The sequence below is a fragment of the Gossypium arboreum genome, chromosome 12, assembly GCF_025698485.1.
Source record: "Gossypium arboreum isolate Shixiya-1 chromosome 12, ASM2569848v2, whole genome shotgun sequence".
In the NCBI taxonomy this organism is placed as follows: domain Eukaryota; kingdom Viridiplantae; phylum Streptophyta; class Magnoliopsida; order Malvales; family Malvaceae; genus Gossypium; species Gossypium arboreum.
Window position 1 is genome coordinate 105,677,677 of NC_069081.1, and position 20,589 is coordinate 105,698,265.

Below are 20,589 nucleotides of genomic sequence, written 5' to 3' on the forward strand. Positions count from 1 at the left end.
TGATGGGAGTCTTTTGGCCAAATTGAGAATAAAACCAGTAATGTTTGATCATATTAGGTCAGCTCAGTTGGAAGATGACAAATTATTGAAGAAAAGAGAGATGGTACAGAATGGAACAGCAAAAAATTTTAGTATTGATGATTGTGGATGCTTGAGGTTTCGAAATCGGATTTGTATTCCAAATACTTCTGAGCTTAAAGAGTTGATTTTACAGGAAGCTCATGATAGTTCATTTGCTATGCACCCCGGAGGCACGAAAATGTATCGAGATTTAAGAGAATTATACTGGTGGCCAGGGATGAAAAGAGACATAGTAGAATTTGTAAGTAAATGTTTGACTTGTCAGCGAGTAAAGGTAGAACATCAGGTTCCTACTAGATTGCTTCAGCCTATTAATATTCCTGAATGGAAATGGGATCGCATCACGATGGATTTTATTACGGGATTACCGTTGTCAGCAAGCAAAAAGAATGCTATTTGGGTGATAGTTGATAGACTTACCAAGTCAGCACATTTTATAGCAGTCAGGACTGATTGGTCGTTGCAGAAGCTTGCAGACGTGTATATTCGAGAAATTGTTAGATTACATGGCATTCCGATATCAATAATTTCAGATCGAGATCCTCGGTTCACATCGAGATTTTGGAGACAGTTACATGAGTCGTTGGGTACTAGACTTAGTTTCAGTACAGATTTTCATCCCCAAACTGACAGACAGTCTGAATGGGTAATTCAGGTACTAGAAGATATGCTTCGAGCTTGTATTATTGATTTTGAAGTAGGTTGGGAGCGATATTTTCCACTAGCTGAGTTTGTCTATAATAATAGTTTCCAATCTAGTATTCAGATGGCTCCGTATGAAGCATTATATGGTCCAAAATGTAGATCACCAGTATGTTGGAAGGAGTTGAATGAAAGAAAAGTAATTGGGCCGGAATTAATTCAAGAAACAAAAGAAACAGTCAAAAAGATCAAAGATAGATTAAAGGTAGCTTTTGACAGACAAAAGTCTTATGCCAACTTGAAACGTCGAGACATTGAGTATTCAGTTGGAGACAAAGTATTTCTTAAGGTTTCTCCTTGGAAAAAAGTTTTGAGATTTGGTCGGAAAGGTAAATTGACCCCACGTTTTATTGGGCCGTATGAAATAGTGGAAAGAATTGGACGAGTTGCATATCGATTGGCTTTACCTTCTGAATTACAAAGGATTCATGATGTTTTTCATGTTTCGATGCTACGGAAATATAGATCAGATCCTTCTCATATAATTTCTATAGAAGATATTGAAGTTCGACTTGATCTATCATATGAAGAAGAGCCGGTTCAAATTTTAGCACGGGAAGTGAAAGAATTAAGAAATAAAAAGGTTCCTTTAGTGAAAGTTCTATGGAGAAATCATAATGTTGAAGAAGCGACTTGGGAACCAGAGGAAACTATGAGAGTACAATATCCTCATCTCTTCTCAGGTAAATTTCGAGGACGAAATTTATTAAGGGGGGAGAAATGTAATGACCCAAAATCCACGGGCACCGAAAAAGTGAGTTATAGGGCCTCCGTCTTAGTGAAATAAGTTCAAAAATAATTATTAAAAATATTTATGAGCCTAGTGGTGTGTCTAATTAGGATTTAATTAGGTGAAATTAGCTTAACTTAGAATAATTAGCAAAAAGAACTAAATTGAAAAAAGGGTAAAAGTTTAATTCTAAAGTAATAGAAAATAAAAAAGATCAAAATGGCAATTAAGCCATTTACATAAATTGAGGCGGCAAATGGAAGAAAAATCAAGATTTTTCTTGAATGTATGTATTATATATATTAAAATTATTATTATTATGGTTTTATAATTATTATGATTATTTAATGAATATTATATTTTAAATAAATTAAATAGTTGATAAATATATGGTAATAAAATATACATGTGTAAAAATTATATTGGAACATTTGTAATTTAAATACTAAATTACTTATAATTTAAGTAAAAGATATTTGTTAATTAAATAATTAAAATTTTAAATTATGAGATTTTGTTGAGAAACAAATTAAATAATGACAAATGTAATAAAATTATTGGTACAAATGTAGAATTAAATATGTTTACAATTGTAAAATATGTAAATGATGTTAAAATAGATATTTAAAATAAATATATTATAATATATGCTAATTAAATAAGTAAAGCAAATAAATATAAAAGAGAAATAAAGAAACAAAAGGGAATAGAAACAGAATTGAAAACGGGAAGTAGGGGAGAAAAAGAGAAAGAAAAAGGGAAAGAAAAATAAAAGAGAAAACTAAGGATTTGAAGCTTAGAGTTAATTTGCCAACAAAGAACCTGAAGCATCAGCATCAAAAGGAAAGGAGAAAGTCATCGAGGACTAAAACGGGAGAATTACGGTGTGTATTACTATAATTCGAATTTTAATTATTATTGATTGCTGAATTTTTAATTGTTATGTATGGTAAGTAAGACTTGAGGTAAGTATGTGAAATTGATATGAATATTGAGTGAAAATGAAAGTGATGCAAATTGAATTAAATTGAATAGAATAAGTGAATTATGGAATATGTGATTATTTGAAAAGTGTATTGATTGAAAAATGAATGGTGATTTGAATTGTGAATTGAAAGTGATATAGAATTGAGAAAGTGAATTGAATACCCTATTAACTAGTCGGGCTGAGTTGGATATAGTTGGCATGCCATAGGATTAGAAGTGTTCAGGGATGCTTCGACCTCGAGTCGATGAGACACTGGGTGTCACTAAATTCCTTCGGATAGATTCGATGAGGTACTGGGTACCAACTTTACTTCGGCTAGGCCGATGAGACACTGGGTGTCAACTATTACTTCAAACTATCCGATAAGGCACTGGATGCCATATTGGTGTGTTTGGTTGGATCCGTGTATCTGCCAAAGTCCGAGTTACGTTAATAGGGTGAAAAATTGAAATGTGAATTTAAGGCATTGAAATGAGAAAAAGAAATTGAATTATGAATAGAAATTGGAATTGTGATAGAAGTAAAAAAGTATGAGCTAAATGTTCATAAGTGGTTTAAATTCAAGTTTGTGAAAAATACATTGATTGACGAATAATTAAATTGAATTGTTATTATGAAATGATGAAAATAAAAATAAAAATAAAGTATGAATTAGTATTTAAGAAATTAATTGTTATGTATTTTAATATTTATATTTTTATTATTGATGATATATTTTGAATTATGGTAATACCACTGAGTATATCCATACTCAGCGTACGGTTGTTTCCGTGTGCAGGTTAGTAGAAGTCAAGTGTCCTGGCTCAGCATCCAGAACAATCCCGACTCCAACACAAATTTGGTGATGTATATTTTTCTTTTGGGTAAAGGTGGCATGTACATAGGTGTTGTTTAGTCACTTGAATATGTATATTACTTTGGGTAGTGAAGGATGAATTATAAGATTTAGATGGTTAAATGAATAAAGTTTTTAATCAATTTAGAATGATGCTATGATAGTTATTAAGTTAAAATTATGTTAATGATATAAATATTAGTTATATGAATGTGAAACATTGGTGTTGGTTGTTTTGGTTTGAATTTGCGGGGGTTTTAGGTAAAAATAAGCGAAATCTTCAAAATTTTTATAAAAAATTTCCCGGAATACTCGAACAAGTCCCGTTCTACTTTTAATACGTGTTTGAACTTCGAGAGTCCAATATAGGGACTTAATTATTATATTATACTATGAAAGTTATATTAATTGTAAATTATTCGTAAGTTGTCTAATATGTCCGGTAATGCCTCATAACCTCGTTTCGGCGACGGTTTGGGGTTAGGGGGTATTACAGGCCTTCAACTTGGCCATGTTAAAAAGACACACGGGCGTGTCACCCTTCCACATGGGCATGTGCCCCTGTCTGCTTGAAATTTTACACAATTTTCTAGAGTGCACAGATTAGTCCCGGATCAATTCCAAAATGTGTTCAGGGCCTTTAGGCCCATAGTAGGGACATTAAGGTATTGTGAAAAGTTTTAAATTGGAGCAAAATTTCATAACTAGGAAATGTATGTTTGCATGTGTTGAGATAGGTAGCGCCTCGTACTTTGGTCCAGCGTCGGATACGAGTAAGGGGTGTTACATGTCACACGGGCGTGTGGCTTGGTCGTGTGATCCAAGTTAAAGAGTTATACTAGTACAAACACGGGCTAGGGCACGGCCGTGTGTCCCTATTTTGAATGCCCATATGGCCTAAGACATGGGCGTGTCTCTTGGCCGTGTAAACCCTGCTGTTTTGAAAATTTTTTCTTATTTTTCAAACATGTATTTTGGGGCTCGATGGCTCAAATAAGGGATTGCATTTATGAGTTTAATTATTTTTTTACCTGAATATAATATGATAAGAAATGTTTGGAATTTATGTTTGTTTGATCGATAAGCTTCAGTAATGCTCTGAAACCCTATTTCAGCGACGGATGTGAGTTACGGGTGTTAGAAGGGGTGTCGAAAAGTGCATTTTCGTGACTCTGTTTTTGTAAATCAAACTTGTAAATATTTTTGATAAATATTTACGAAACTAGTTGTGTAGTTAATTAGGTTTTGGTTAAGTGAATTTGCTTGAATTAAGAGTAATTACGTATAATGACTAAATTGCATATAGGGTGAAAGTTGAATTATAGATTAAAGAATAATTAAAGGGACTAAAAAAGCAATTATGCCATTGTTCTTTAATGAGGTGGCATAAGTGTAAAATTTATATATATTATTAATAAATTAACGTTGTGATATATATTATAATATGTTTTACTTAATATTTAAGTAAATATATATAATATAATAATAAAGTAAGTATAATAAAAGAATGAATGAATAAAAAAAAAGAGAGAAAGCCAACGAAACCGGAAAGGAAAGAAAGAAAAGAAAAAAGGAAAGAAAGAAAGAAGAACTTACGGCCAAGGGTTTCAAAAATTTTAAAGTTTAATTGCTAACGTCGTACCGGAATCCTCAACTAAAAAGGGGAAAGATAAAGTTGACGTAGAATAGCTCGGAATTCTTGGTTTGTATTTCTATAATCCGAAACCTAGTTACTAATTGTTGCATTTTGGTTAAATGCATATGGTAAGTGGTTTAGGTGAGTATTTGGTACTTTGATATTGAATTGAATTAAAGTTGATTAAAATGGATTGAATTGATATATATATTATGAACGTATTGACTATTTGAACTGAAATGAACAAATATGTGATAATGTGCAAATATGATAATTGGATATAGGTTGTATTTGGAAAGTGATTTGGAACCCTATTAACTGTATCGGGCTAAGTCGGATATAATTGGCATACCATAGGATATGAAGAGTTTAGGGATTTCTTCGATTTCGAGTCGATAAGGCACTGGGTGGCAATTTACTTCTGTTTAACCGATGAGACACTGGGTGTTAAATTTATATAGCTCTGGGCGCATATTACTTCAAATTTTCCAATAAGGCACTGGGAGCCAAATTGGTGTGTTGGTTGGATCCGTGTATCCGTCCGATTTCGAGTCGTGTTAATAGGGATAATTGAATAAAATAGTATTATGATTGATATTGGATGATATTGTATGTGAAATGAAAACGGGATAGTGAATTCAAACATGAAAATGAGACACATGAATTACGTATTCATGAATTGGATATGAATTGAATAATATTATTGTATAAAAGATATATATATATATATATATATTAAATTGTGAAAAGCTATTATATAGCAAGTGATGATATTTGAGAATGGTATGAAATGATATATTTATAAATTGAATATTGAATGGCTAATGCCATTGTTTGAATAAATGTGGTCTTAAATGTTCAAATGTGCTTATAATTAAAATATGCATATTATATTATCATGTCTTTAAATATTTGGATTATATAAATAACACTGAGTTTTACTCAGCGTACGATTTTGTTTTCCGTGCGCAGATTAGGTACAGTGATTTTGAAGAGTTGTATTTGAGGTTGTAAGCATCCATCTCATCACACCTCCAAGTTCCGAGAGGGCATGTTTTAAAATTTTGAATAGAATGGCATGTACTTAGGAAGATCAAGTGTGTTCCAAGTAGTAGGGATTAAAATATAAGTTATGAAAACTTTTTTTTTAATGTTCAAATATATTAGTTATTAGCCAAAATCACTTTGGCACCAAATGTAATATCGATATATCAGGTTCCTTGGGTGAACCGGGTATAGGGGTGTTACATCTTTAACTTTTTTAACAAAAAAAACTATAACAAAAGAATAGTTTAGGTACCAAAATGAGACAAAAAAAGTACTAAAATGAGAAAAAAAAATTAGTTGAAGGCCAAATCGTGACATAAGTTATTTCTTTTTAAGACCAATTAATATAATATTTATAATTGTAACATCCTTAAAGTATAGAGGGTGTGGTTTAATGGCGTGTCAGGTCAAGAAAGTTAGAGAATTTTTGGAAATAGATTAAATAGGAATTTGAGAGTAAAAGTATAGAAAGTAATTAGAGCTGGTAGAAATTAGAAATATTTTCAGGATAGGAAATTATGATTTGAAGTAATGACTAAATTGTATGAAAATGAAAAGTAGTGAGGAAAAATGTAAAAATTAAAAGTTAAGTTAATAACATAAGAGTATATGAAAAACAAGGAAGGATTAGGAATAAATTTTACCAAATAAAATGTGATTCATGCATGGGAATTGTAAAGATGATAAAGGTTAAAATAGTAATTAAAAAAGCAAGATATTTATGGACAATGATTCGGGGCGAAGTGTAAAGATGAAAGGTTGAAGGGCTAGGTAGCAATTTAGCCAATTTTTTAGTAAAAATCAAAAGATTGGAAGAAAAGATGAGAAAGTCTTATCTTTCTCTTCCAACCCATCCTTCACTTCTTTTTCTTTCAAAACCAAACTTTCACTCTTATTTCATCTAAGTCCTTTTCACCATTTTTGAGTCAAACATGCTTGTTTTTTCATTTTTCTTTCATGATTTCTCAACCAAATCAAGAGTAGAGCAAGGTAGTTATTTTAGCTTCATGAAAAATGAGTTGACAGTTAGATGAAAGGAGAGAGAAAGTTAAGGTTAGTTTGTATTAACAAGAAATCAATGTAAGAGGATGAAAATGTTTCATGGTATTCATGTTAATTTCATTAGTTGTGCATAGATATGTTATATGGTTATGATTTTAACAAGTGGATGTTATATATATTTGCTATTAAAATGAAGAGAAAGAGAAGAAAGAAGAGGATCAAATTGAAGAAAAAGAAAAAAGGTGTGGTCAATGAGCGAAGGAAGAAAGAAACTCTACAATCAAGCCTTGTTTGTAAGTATTACAAGGATTTAATCCTATTTCTTTAGATATCTATAGTAAGAATTATAAATTAAATGTTAAATTTTAGATTTATGTATAGAAGTAATATACAAGACTAAATTATAAAGATAGTAAACTATGATACAAGAATGTGAATGTGAATGAGAATCAAAGTGGTAAAGTAAGTTAAGTGTATTAAAATTATTGTATGTGTGTGAAAAAGATGTGAAATTAAATGGAAGTTATAATTGAAATTATAAGATTAAGAACTAAATTGAAAGAAATTGGAAGTTGGTATAATTGATACTAAGCCCAAGTGTATGGATATGAATTATTAAAATATTAATGGCATGCTCTTAAGGAATATACTGCGCGCTTCTTGTTTATCCACTTCGGCGGAGTTTAGTTTCGTTCTGTATGTCCTAATTATTCTCATCAATCTTCTTTGGGCCTTGTAAGTGAAATACGAATTGGTAAGTGTAATTTTGATAAATGTGATTGATACTATGAATAATTATATTTACATATGTATTTACAATATAAAATGTAGTTTATGATTTAGTTCTTGGAGTACTTACTAAGCTATTTTAGCTTAACGCGTTTTCTTTAACACGTAGGTTGAAGTAGGAAAGAGAATTTAGAAGCGGTTTGAGACCTACTGGTCTCATCACATCTCGAGGCTAAGAGAGTATGACTTTTAAATTTTGGGTTAGAAGGACATGTACATAGGTATTTAGTGTGTGTTTCTATTAGAAAGGACTAAAATGTAAACTTTATAAACTTTATAAATTATAAGAACTTAATCTAAATGTTTGAGTAGTATGATGATAAGATGGTGTTATGGTGGTTTTAAATGTTTAAATTATCAATTGGTTGGTTTGCTATTGGAATTTGACATGCAGGGACTAAGGTGTAAAATTTTAAAATTTGCAAAATTTCCTTCAATTTTGGCTCACATGACTTTAGAGAGTTACAGAGGCTAGCTGAACTGCTATGTGAGTGCTGAAATTGGTCAGTTTTGGAACCACACGGCCTGGCCATACGACCATATGCCCTATTTTTCATAAAAATTCATATTTCACTTTAAAACACTGCTTTAAATACTAAAATGTTTAAGGAACTTATTGTGCTCCTTCCTAACATTGATAATGGTAAATTAATGACTCGATAAGTTACAAATAGGTTCAAATTGAGGCTTTGCTTATTAAAGTTTAATTGGTTAATACTTTAATATTTAATGCAACATTCCTATATTTGATTCGATAATCGAGTTAAGTATAGGGTGTTACAATAATAATATTGTTATAATTATTGTTTATTATTTTTATATATTCAATAAACTATTATAAATATAGTAATTTAAATAATAACAACATGAAAAAGCGTACTTTATGCGGTCACTTCAGTAAGTAATTTTGCTAACTCAATCACTTTGATCCAAAACCAAAACAAGAAAGAGCTCACTGAGTCAAAGCTAAGAAGTTACTTTGTTTAAGGGAACACCTTAACTAATATTGTACAACCATACAATGACAAGACTATATCTTTCATTAGCACTTATCTCTTATATGTTTAGCATATGAATCATCGTGAAATCACATTATGACCTACTTAAAACTCTATAGCAATAAGTGCAATCACACTTGAGTACACGTATAGAAAATCTACTATAACTCAACTAATGACTCGCTTTACCAAAACCATTGTCCAAAAAAAAAAAAAAAAACCTTTGCATATTAAAATATTATCAAACTTTCCCAAAATCTTTCTTTTCTCTCTAAAATCACCGGAACAACCTTAGAAAACTTTGGGTAGCAATTCTTATATTAACAATATTCTTAATGTCTTATTAAAAGTATTCTTAATAATTATCTGAAAATACAAAGCAGCCAACTCTTAATCTTATCCTAAAGTAGCCCTTGTTTGGCTAGTGGATTTCAGATCTGGAGATTTACAAAAATAATTTAGTTTTTGGTCAATGGATTATTGGAGTAGGCTTTTCTCATGGTCCAAAAATATTTACATCAACTAATCTTTGGTCAATGGACTATTAGAGTCGACCTTTTTCCAAAATTGGAATTTAGTTCACATTTTATTTGGATTTTGGTTTCGGAGATAAACATCCCCCCAGATTTTGATCATCGGAATCTGACTTTTCTCATGGTCCCATCGTTCGACTAAAGTTGGCATTTAAGTTGGATTCTGGTTGGCTTTATTTAAACTAAAACTCATCATTGGTGCCTTAATTAGTGTTCTAATTCCATTTTGATGTAGCCTATTTTGCTCCTGAAAGACGGCTAGTTTCCAACTGAAAACGGAACTAAAATTGGCAAAGCAGGAAGGTAGAATAGGGAAGGATGAATTGTATGACCAGTAATCAAAATAAATGATGCAGTTAGCAACTTATATCTTATCCACCATAAAATATTCAAATGCCAAAGAAAAAAAACACAAGTACCAGCTTCATAACCGGTGCTAGTCTTCTTGATCTGCAAACTTCAAGCCATTTGGGATGCTCATGAACCAGGGTTGCTTGCTGCCATCTCCATGAGTTACAGCAGTTTTTATAAGAGGATTACGGAATCGTTATTTTTCAAATGTAACATTGCTGTCTTAGAATCCTAATAAGTTTTTGTATGACCAGATTATCCATAAAGCACTCTGGTTCTCTGATTTTTTTTATTTGCAACTGGTACACTCTCACGCCTCTAGATTCTCCTAAAAAGAACATTTCTTTCTTGTCAGAGAGGGTATATAAAAAAATGCCATTCTCAAGATAGCAGCTGCTTGAAGAAATCCTTGCGGTTGTATTTTTCATACGGGTTAGCAAAGCAAGTGCTTTTTTTTGCTCAACACGGGAAGATAACCATCTTGGTTTCAAAGATTCTGCACAATCTGGCAGTAAAAGCCTAATGCCAGGTTACAAAATGAAGCTTTGAAATCCTTGATGGTTCAATTTAAAGTAACATAAGAGACGCAAGTTGAAATCCATCCTAAATAATCGCTATGGAGACACTAGAAGTTGCATTTATCTTCAGTGAGTGCTCTGGGATATATGTACGACCTGTTGCATCATAAGGGATCAACCATAAACATTACATTTGATGATATCCAGTAACAAAGCGTAACATTTTATGGAATGAAGAAACTAAAATGAAATGAGCAAGATCAACAAAAGGTGCCCGTGAGAATGTGAACATAAAATATACTACCTTATTGGTTGAAGAGAAGAAACTACTAAATACAATGTAATCCAGAAAATGCAATCATTATTCTATTATGCTCTAAGTGCACCGGAGTTTTATCTTTCAGTGTCATACATGGATATATGATGTGCTCAGGATCAGTGCAAGGCTAACTATCAAATCATAAATAGATCTCATAGACAACATAGAAACCAGATATAACAATTTTCAATTATGCCACTTGCAAGGTAGATCATTTAATAATAATAATAATACTAAAAGCAGATGGGTACCTTTCTCCTTAACATCAATCCGTAAACTGTCCAAAGTTATAATGCCATCAATTAATGGAAGTAGCTCAAGCTTGATGGTAGCCGTAGATTGAGCAGGAACACATCTGAAGCAATCAATCGAAATTGTTATCATTTTCTATATCCAAATTTTGAAATAGTATTATAAAAGGTGATGCATTACCCTAATGGTACTCTACTCTGCAGCCAGAGATGAGTATATCCCCAATAGGAAGTTGGAATGAAATTAGATATTGTAGTCAACTGCTCATTGGAAGATGTAATCCTAGTCCTAGCGTCACCATTCTGTTTCTGATTCTCTGATACAGTGGGCATTGAGCTGAATCTCTTCACTGCATTATTGTGCCTCTCGCTACTTGCTTTCCCCTCAAGATCAGAAAAACCAATAAATGGGCTCAATGGTGCTGTCGGATAAGAATTCAAGGATACCACAGATGGAGGTGAGGTAAAGGAGGCTGGGGCAAGAACTGTCATAGTTAGATCTTCAGGTGTCAAATTTGATGCCTGAAGAGTTAAGACCTGACAATCACACCAGTTGAATGAGAATTGTCATGGTTAGAAAAATTGATAGTGCACAAGGATGAAAGAGAGTGAGAATCAAATAGCATAAAACCTGAACTGGAAGCTGGGTGATTCTTTCATTGGGTCTAGAATATTGTCCGGACATTTTGCATGTGACAGATATCATAAGATCCCTTAAAACCCGTGGTCTCCAATTTGTTGGCTGCTTTAAAAACAATCTTGATTCTAAAACATAAAAAGGAACCAGTACACTAATAGTTAGAACATGTATATTACTGCAAACTTGTTGGATGATATTGTAAACTGAGAGAAATGCAAGCACATACTGCTGTAATTGCAGCGGCATGATACCATAATTGCATACTTCTGAACATTTGAAGTACTCCCCTTTTTGTCGGAAGTCTTCAAACAAGGTTTCAAAGTGGATGACTTGGACTTTCCTCCATAAATTTTGAGGTCTTTCCATATAGAAGAAGCTGGTTTTAAAATAAAAGAATGCTCTTCACCCCTCCTGCAACAGAAACCATCAATAAGCTCACGGGATAGAACTCTGCTAAACCTTAATTCCAGACCCACTTCAAGATATTAGATAACAGCCAAATATATGTATACAGTATACCCTTCAAAGTCAGTCCTCATGTATGCAGCATTTGTAGCAAATTTACTTATTTAATATTCTACAACAATTTGGTTTTGTTGCTCGTAAAATGAATCAGCCACATTCTAAGAAAGCGTGACTAGATATGGCAAAAAAAGATGAATATATTTTTCTTTTTGAGGGTATACCCTAATCATCATGCTAAACTGCTAAATGTCAAAAAACATTGAGAAGTAAATTAAGGTACCTAAAGTGAAAACAACCTGAGAGCTAGATTTGGCAAACAATGGCCATCTCCCGCTTCAATACATGCAATTGGTAAGGAAGCAGGTGGTCCACCTTTTGAAGCCTCTTCTAAAACAAGTGTTATAGCATCTATGTATACTACAATATCTGGTATATGTGCTGGAGAAACATTCTGCAAAATAACTTCATAAGTAAATAAAAGAACCTAGCGAGCATGTCCACAGAGAGTGGAGACGAAGTGTTTGTGATTTATCAGGTATAGTAAACATTAAGATTTACCTTTATCAGAACACAAAGGAGGTCATCTGTATTACAGTTGGCAGAATAAGAATGAATCTCAACAGGTTTAATTATTTCAAGTTTCCTCCTCCATCTTCGTCCTGGGATATGGATCCCTTCTAATCCACAACGGACAGAAAATCTTTCTCGCTCTAGTGACACACCCCGAAATGATAAAATATCTTCAATCCCTGTTCTTTGACTCTTCAAAATCTTTTGAGAAGAGTAATGGTCCACCTCATCAAGGTCAAATGATAATTTAGAACTTTGTGCTTTAGCGGGTCCACGAGGAGGAAAATTTTGAGGAAGCGATGACATGGAGTAACTTCTAAAATTACTAAAAGAAAAGAGCTGGGAGCCAGAGGAGGCAGAAAGGGTAGATCTATGAGATGGGCTACCAATTCCAGAACCTAAAGGATGAGAAGATAAAGCACGAGGTGAAAGAAGAGTGTTATCCACAGGAAGCAACCATTTCAACAGTTCTCCACATGGATCGTGATTTGCATAAACTCCATTGTCCTCATTCTCAGAGAGGTTTCTGTCCAGATATTTCTCAAACTGAAGAATTTCAATGACAGGATCTCTGAAAAAACCAACGCCAACATTTACTTGTAAAAGTACCTGCATCCTTCCAAACAGAGAAATAGAATGAGAATCATTAGTCTGAATCAACAAGTCAACTAGCCAAGAAAACAGTTGATTCAATATGCCAACTAGAACAATGGATTGTGAAACAAAACAGAAGCGTTGCATCTAAGGGCTTCTGCGGTCAATTGTAGAACAAGAGAAGCCCTAGTTAATAGTTAAGGAAAGTAGTTTAAAATCTGAATAAGCTGAAAAAAAGAACCAAAAAGTCAGCAGCCAGGTTGCAAAATGTAGCAAATTGAAGTTCAGTTACATAACTAGCAATGCCCTCATAAGCAACCCTCCAAATTATAAGGTAAGAATATCCTACCTGAAATTACTTTTTACATTACTCGAAGTTACCAACCTTTTCTCACAACACCATCCAAGAACTCAAGTCTTTGAATATAGGTTACATCAGCAAATCTTGATATCAAATAGCAATGTCTAACACTCTCAGTAGCAAAGATCCACAAAGATGGAGTTTAGGAGCTCAACTTGACATTAAGGTACTAACCAATAGTGCACCCATCTTGTCATAAATATGGTTAATCTTCAATAACTTGGCTCAAAATCTCTCTATTCTCCTCATTTTCTTTTTTCAATTTTTTGTTTGGCTTCGTAGGAAATCCAATTGTCTGTAGCTTTGTTATTAAAAGATTTATTGTCAGAAAAAGGAGACAGTTCTTGGGATAGAAAGGTGAATTCTTGCCAGGTTTTGACAGTGGGGGATTGGAAAACGCTTTAGCCTCTAATTGGAGGCAAGACAGAAAGGGGATGGTTCAAGCAAGAGTCAGAGATAGGTTGCAGAGAATGCATAACTTCTATGCGACCCTGCCCCTGCCATTCTTTTCTCTAGGGAAGTGAGCATTGCTCACTTACCCAGCTAAATGTTTACCAGGTTCAACAATAATACATCCAACATAGTTAGACAGAACTATCGAGCAGCTTTTACAATAACACCATTTGCATGCAAAACAGACACAGTTAACTTGCTAATATCAGCTAAAAGAAATTAAGTGCAAATGCCTGCCACATTTATCTTAAGTCAAAGCAAATAGGAAAACAATATCTTTAACAATTTAGTTCTTCAGTGGTTCTTACCACTATATCTCCATTGGAAAGAGAGCAACAGTTAACAGTATCTCTAGCAACTCCACTAGAAACATTAGCATCAAAGTTTCCTCTATCAATAACCGCAGTCCAACTAGATATATTCTTGGTAGTGTTTTTGGCTTCATTTGCAATAGATTGTTGACTATCAATTTCATATGAATCAGAAGCTATCTGAGAAGCACCTTTTTTTGACCACAAAGGCTCATCCCACTCTGCAATCCTCACAAAGAAATGAGAGTTATTAAACCTTTTCAATAGTGTTTCTGTCTGTCTTCTCTGCTCTTCCATTCTAAGAAATGATTCACTATCAGAGACATCTGTTGCTGGATCAATCTTCTCTTTCTCCAAATTTTCATCATTCTGACTTATTACTGCACCATTAGGACTCACTTCCTCTCCTCCAGCCACTGAACTTGTCTCGCGCTCCATGTCTCCATTTTGTTTCTCAGTGCCTTTCTGCATGCCATTTTTACTCATCACTTCAGCAACTTTAAATGGTGTAATAGTTTCTGTTTCCTGATTACATGCTGATAAGCATACTAGAACATGAACTTGTTCACCTGGAGAAGGAAACAGGAATAGTTTCAAGTTACAAACACAATATCTCCTAAGTGACTGCAAATCAACAGCACACTAAATCTTAGAGAAGTAAGAGATTTGAAAAATAAAAAGGTACCAGGAAAAACAAAAGAACGATCCAGGGAGCGTAATGAACGCATGTGTGGTGCACAATCCCAATCATCAGGGAGATCCTCTAGAAAAGCATATCAAGATTAATATAGGACAAAGAAATATGGAATAAATCGAATACTAGTCCAGGAAGTAGATCAAGAGCATGCACCTATACAAACTTCAGGAAATTATTATCAAACTGAAATATACTTAAAATAATTCCACCAACATCGTGAACCTGACAAGCCATCACAAGCACAATTCTATGCCATACCAATGACTCCTATACTAAAATCACAGCCTACCAAAACATACCTTATTAACCAACTAGATGATCAAAAAAACTTCTAGTACCATCATATTTCAGTGATTAGTGCATTCTCATTCTAGTTTCCAGACATTATAAATCAGCAATTAAAACAAATACCTGGCCATTGGCTTTCTACACAACCTCAACTATTCAGATATAGGATGTTAAAATCATATTGATTCAATGCACAGCATGAGGTCATACACTTGCAGCAAATATCTCTAATAAAGACAAATCAGTATTTTACAAATTTAACTGTTTTCAAGGAATAGGGAGAGCAGAAAAAAGAACAAAAATGAATAAAATTCAATCAATAAAACCATAAATATAGATGGGAAAAACTACAAGAACCAAAAATTGCCAAACAAAAATGTGTGGATTAGTTAGCTTTAGTGGACAGTTTGCACTTACTATTTGGAATAATGATCCATCCATCTTCCTCGGACATATCAATGTGGCTAGCAATGACTGAAGCATTCTTATCACAAGCAGCACCAGCATTCTTGCCTAATAAACCGTTGCTTTGTCCATGATTTTCAACCTTCAGATACTCTGGAAATGGATCCTCTACAATAAGCCTTTCCAAACTAGTCACTGACTTAGGAACATAAGATGATTCCGCCATATCCTCTTGTACTGAAGGTGATTCTGGTGTTCCCTGTTGATTGGACCGCAGCAGCAGAAAGTTCATTGTTTCCACCAAAATCAGCTTCTGCAATGATACTTTACAACTGAAGTACTCGAGGAACAAGTTCTACTCTAAAACAAGAATGCCATCACAATGCGCACAACTAATGGTTATTTCTCTTTCAGAATCGATCAAGTTTCTCACTCAGCTCCAGTTTCTCAAGCAAAAGTGAACGTTAAATTCTACTAAACTGAATGAACCAAACCACTCTTCCAACAATAAGCTAAACTAGACCAAATTTTCTTCACCGAATTCCTTTCCCTTCAGGTCTTCGAATCATCTTGAATTTTAACTTTCTAAGTTTACAATAAAGTTCAAGTAAAATATAATAATAAAAATAATAATTCTAACTAAGTGAAATAAAGGAAACAAAATCTCGTAAACTGGATTAAGCTGTGAACTCTTACAGTCTCCGATTTCCTTATTAATCACGAATGTGCACAATCAGGCAAATCCAAAGCTAGATAAATTTCAAAAAGAAAAAAAAAAAGCGAAAAATGAATTCAAGAACAAAAATGTGATTGAACAATTTGCATTTGATTAAACATAACAAAAGAAACAAAGAGATGAATGGAAAATGGAAAATCGTGAACGGTTGTTTACCTGATCGGAGATCAAATGCTTATGAGCTATCCTTTTCTTCTTTCTTTAACTGTTCGGTGGCAGTGGAAAGGAAGATCTAATTTCCTGAGGAGACATTTTAACTATAATACATCGGTTGTTCAATCTGGTTTTCGCCCGTCTTTTAAAAAAGACTAGAAATTGGGGCTTTGCTCGATTGCGTGCTTTAGCCCATTTCTTCTAGCTTCGTACCAGTTTACTCCAGCCCATTCCAATTGATACTCCATGATTTGCGACTTGAATACTTTTTAAAAATTTAATTTTGTATTTTTCCATGAAAATGATAAATTTGATTTAGTTTTGTATTTGTATATACATTTATTTTATTTTTATAAAATAGGAATAGAATTGTTCCATTTAAACTATGTAAGAATTGTGGGTTAGATATCTAATTTAATTATTTATAGTTTTGTTTTTAGAATTCATTATTTTAGCTTTTAGTTAAAATAATCGTGATTTTAAGTATTTTTTAATCTATTCAGAATAAGTTTAATATGTTTACGATTTTATATATGCATGTTATATTTAAAAATATATGTGAGACAAATTTAAATAATTTTATTTTAATTAAAATTTAAATTTAAAAATAATTTAAAATTAACAATTAAAATTTATTATTAAATATTTAATCTAAATATTTGTTAAGAATAAAATTTATTATAAAAATAAATTAATAAATTTTATTTTTATTAAATAAAAATAAATTCATAAATTATCGTTACATTCATAAAGTACTTGTCACATTATAAGGAAGCACCAAAGCTACCTAAAATATATTTACACCGTTGCAGCCTTTTACACAATTAATAATAAAAAATTTAGACGGGTGTAAAAGTACTTAAGTTTACATTGATGTAAGTAAATTTCTACCCTTTATTTATTGGGTAAACTACATATATATATTCACTCAACTATCAAAAAATCTCATTTTAGGCAACTAAAATAAAATAATAATAATAATTTATAATTTAAGCACCTACTTTATATAATTCGTTCATTTTTTATTACTCTGAGTTAAAAATTCTTTGCAACAAATGCCCATTTCTATTCCGTTTCTTTACGGTGCAAATAGTTGGGTAGAGCGGGGAAGCAGTGAGTGAAGTGGCCCAGAAGAAGACAGCTTAGGACGATGTCAGGTCAGTGATGATTGGGGTGGGTCGGAACCTAAACTCAAAAAATAATAAAATGTTTTATTTTGGTTAATAATTAGTTTTGGGTGAATTATATTTTAGTCCTTTTAAATTTAAAGTGGTATGCAATGGTAAATTGTGTCATATGACTTCCAATTGGTTCACATGTCAAAAAAATGTCATGTCAATGTTGTGTTAGAGTTTTTAATAGGAATAACCAAAATAAAGGAACTATACAATGTAAGTACTTAAATTATAAGCTTTTTATTTTGGGTGCCTAAAGTGTAATTTTTTTATAATTAAGTGACTATTTATATAGATTACCTTATTTATTTATAAGCAAAATAAAACATTTTATTATATTTGAATTAATTATACACATTTCATCTAGTAACATTTGAAAGTATTAATATTTTTAAATATTTTTACACTTTTCTATATTTTAAATATTTTAATAATTTTCTGTATTTTAAAACTTTTGTATATTGAATGTTAAAAGAAAAAAAAAACGTACACTATATCAACCTATATAGATTTTAAAAATTAAATAAATGTATATTGATTGTTTGTAACGTATACGAAATTAAAAACTATAAATGTAGCTTTCTAAAATATAAAATAACTTTACAACACTAATGTTACTATATTAAGGTCGTATCAATTTTATAAAATGATCAACACAAAGTAGCTTTCTAAAATATTAAAGCTACTATCAATTTTATTCAATTTTATTTAAAATCTAATATTATTTATAGTTTTAATTTCAAAATAATTTAAAAATATTATTTTATATTTTAGAAAGCTAGAAAAATTAATTTTCTTATCTTATGTTAAATAGAAAAATTAATTAGATAAATATTTTTTATTATCTATCTCTGTATCAACCCTCTTCATTCTCTCTATCAACACAAATAATTGAAATATAAATGTAGTTTATACTTGTCAAGCCTGACCTTACTTGAAATATGGGCCTAAAATTTTGTTCAAGTCCACTCATATTTGTAAATTATTAACCTAATTCCATTTTAAGCATTTTTAAAAATTTTAAAAATACTTATTTATATTTATATTAATTTAATATTTAATATTTAATAATTTTATATACTTTTTATTTTTATAGTTTTATATGGGTCAAATTCGCTATTAGATCTTATACTTTGTATAAGTTGTGGAATTAGTACCTGTACTTTAATTTGATCAATTTTAGTCCTTGTACTTTTCAAAATTTGAAATTTTAGTCCTGACCAAATGGTAGCAATTAAATATGTTTGGTTAAATTATGCTATTAGTCCTATATTATGTATAAAGTTATAGATCTAGTCTATGTTCTCCAACTGGATCATTCTTAGTCTTTATATTTTTTGAATTTCAAAATTTCAATCTTAATGTAAATGATGGTCGTTAAACCTATTAATTGATTTCTTTTGAGAGTAATATATAGAAATAACAAGTTGGCGTAGCATTCCACTTGCAATAATATGTTTGATGCATCAAATTTCGAAAAAAACATAACTTAACTTAACGAATTTAATAGTTATCATTTAATCAGGACTACAATTTCAAATTCTAAAAGTACAGAGACTGAAAATGACCAAATCAAAGTACAAGTGCTAAATCCACAACTTGTGCAAAGTACAAGGTCTAATAGCATAATTTGACATTTTATATATAGTCATCTTGATTTTTTAAAATGTTTATTTTATAGTAGTATAGAATTAATTTTTATGTATTATAAATTACATTATATATAAAAATAATATGATATAAAACACTAAAAACTTTAAAAATGGGTCGGGCCAGGCTTGGGCCTCGAATATTCAAGCCCAAGCATGGCCCATATTTTATGAACATGCCTAATTTTTTTCCCAAGCCCATTTTTCGAGCTTAATATTTTTGCCCAAACCCTCCCAAATTTCGGGGGAGCTTTCTGGCCTAGGTACGTAGCCCGCCTATAAACATGAGAGAGAGAAAGATGGTTTCTTTGGTGTTGTGAGTAGACTTATATACGAGGGACAAGGGATGCCATGCATCATAAGCTCACTGATGGCGGCACAGTCACATCTTGTCTCCTTATAGCGACGGTGATGTAACCTTTTAGGTTGGTGATGTGGCATCTTAGGACGACCAAGCAATCAATGGGCCTAACGTTCCATGCGCTCTTAGCAGAGATGACTTAGTTAGAGTTTGTCATGGTGCTGCATGATGTTTAATGTAACACCCCTTACCCATATTCATCGCCGGAATAGGGTAGGAGGCATTACCGGAGTTTACCGAATTAATTTTCCATTAATACGAGTTAAATACTATTTATTTACTAAAACATGTCATGGTGTCCTTTAGATGGGTCTCCAAAGCCCAAAACATACTTCGAGACCAAACTAGAATTAAATCGAAACCATAAGGATTTTTTTTTTTTTTGCTCAATATAACCCCTTTATAAATATCTAACCTTCCCTGCAATTTTTAAAACCGAGACCAATCCAACCAACCAATTCATTTCAATCAATTTAATACAAAATTATACTTCTATTATAATTATACTATTTAACATACTCATCATTCTTTACTTTAATGTATATTCATTAAACAAGTCTTAATATTTATATAATCACCAAGCCTTATACATGCCATATAAATCAAAAGGAAATTTACAAAAGCTACGGAGATAATCGGATAGTATGATCCTCTGTGTTGATCCGATCCTCCGTATACTTTCACGTCAATCTACAAGAGACATTGAATACACTCAAGTAAGCTTATAAAAGCTTAGTAAGTTCATAGGGATAAAACATAAATCTTACCAAATATTTATACACTTATACTATATACACAATTATTAAGTTCACCTGTCAATCACAGTCATTGGTGAGTTCCCTGTATAAACTCACTACCACTTATCCATTTCCATTAATTCTTTTGGGCCCATTTGTCATATATCATTCATTAACCAAATTAGGGAATGGTAACGGAAAATTGAGTACTTCA

The 20,589-nt window shown here is 31.9% G+C and overlaps 1 protein-coding gene across 6 annotated transcripts; it reads right to left on the minus strand.

Moving 5' to 3' along the window:
- Window positions 1-9,664: 9,664 nt before the first annotated feature.
- On the minus strand, window positions 9,665-16,750 carry LOC108479895 (uncharacterized). 6 transcript variants are annotated; one of them, XM_017782742.2, is made up of 12 exons: window positions 16,457-16,716; window positions 16,261-16,313; window positions 15,577-15,877; window positions 14,860-14,937; window positions 14,172-14,743; window positions 12,444-13,064; window positions 12,182-12,336; window positions 11,647-11,831; window positions 11,412-11,545; window positions 10,962-11,317; window positions 10,781-10,884; window positions 9,665-10,366 (listed from the first exon to the last, which is right to left on the minus strand). In XM_017782742.2, the coding sequence occupies exons 3-12, from the start codon at window positions 15,854-15,856 to the stop codon at window positions 10,296-10,298; spliced, it is 2,556 nt and encodes an 851-aa protein (XP_017638231.1). In that variant the 5' UTR covers window positions 15,857-15,877; window positions 16,261-16,313; window positions 16,457-16,716; the 3' UTR covers window positions 9,665-10,295. The 6 variants fall into 6 exon arrangements, with proteins under 6 accessions (XP_017638231.1, XP_017638230.1, XP_017638227.1 ...); XM_017782741.2 differs by having other exon boundaries at window positions 15,577-16,149; XM_017782738.2 differs by lacking the exon at window positions 16,261-16,313 and having other exon boundaries at window positions 16,457-16,750.
- Window positions 16,751-20,589: the final 3,839 nt, after the last annotated feature.

Excerpts from the sequence above, each read along its gene's own strand:
- LOC108479895 (XM_017782738.2), bottom strand. The coding sequence starts at position 15,856 with ATGAACTTTCTGCTGCTGCGGTCCAATCAACAGGGAACACCAGAATCA. Across the intron at positions 11,832-12,181 it reads TTGCCAAATCTAGCTCTCAG|GAGGGGTGAAGAGCATTCTT; the intron begins GTTGTTTTCACT and ends TTTCTGTTGCAG. Across the intron at positions 11,546-11,646 it reads ATGCCGCTGCAATTACAGCA|AATCAAGATTGTTTTTAAAG; the intron begins GTATGTGCTTGC and ends TTTATGTTTTAG.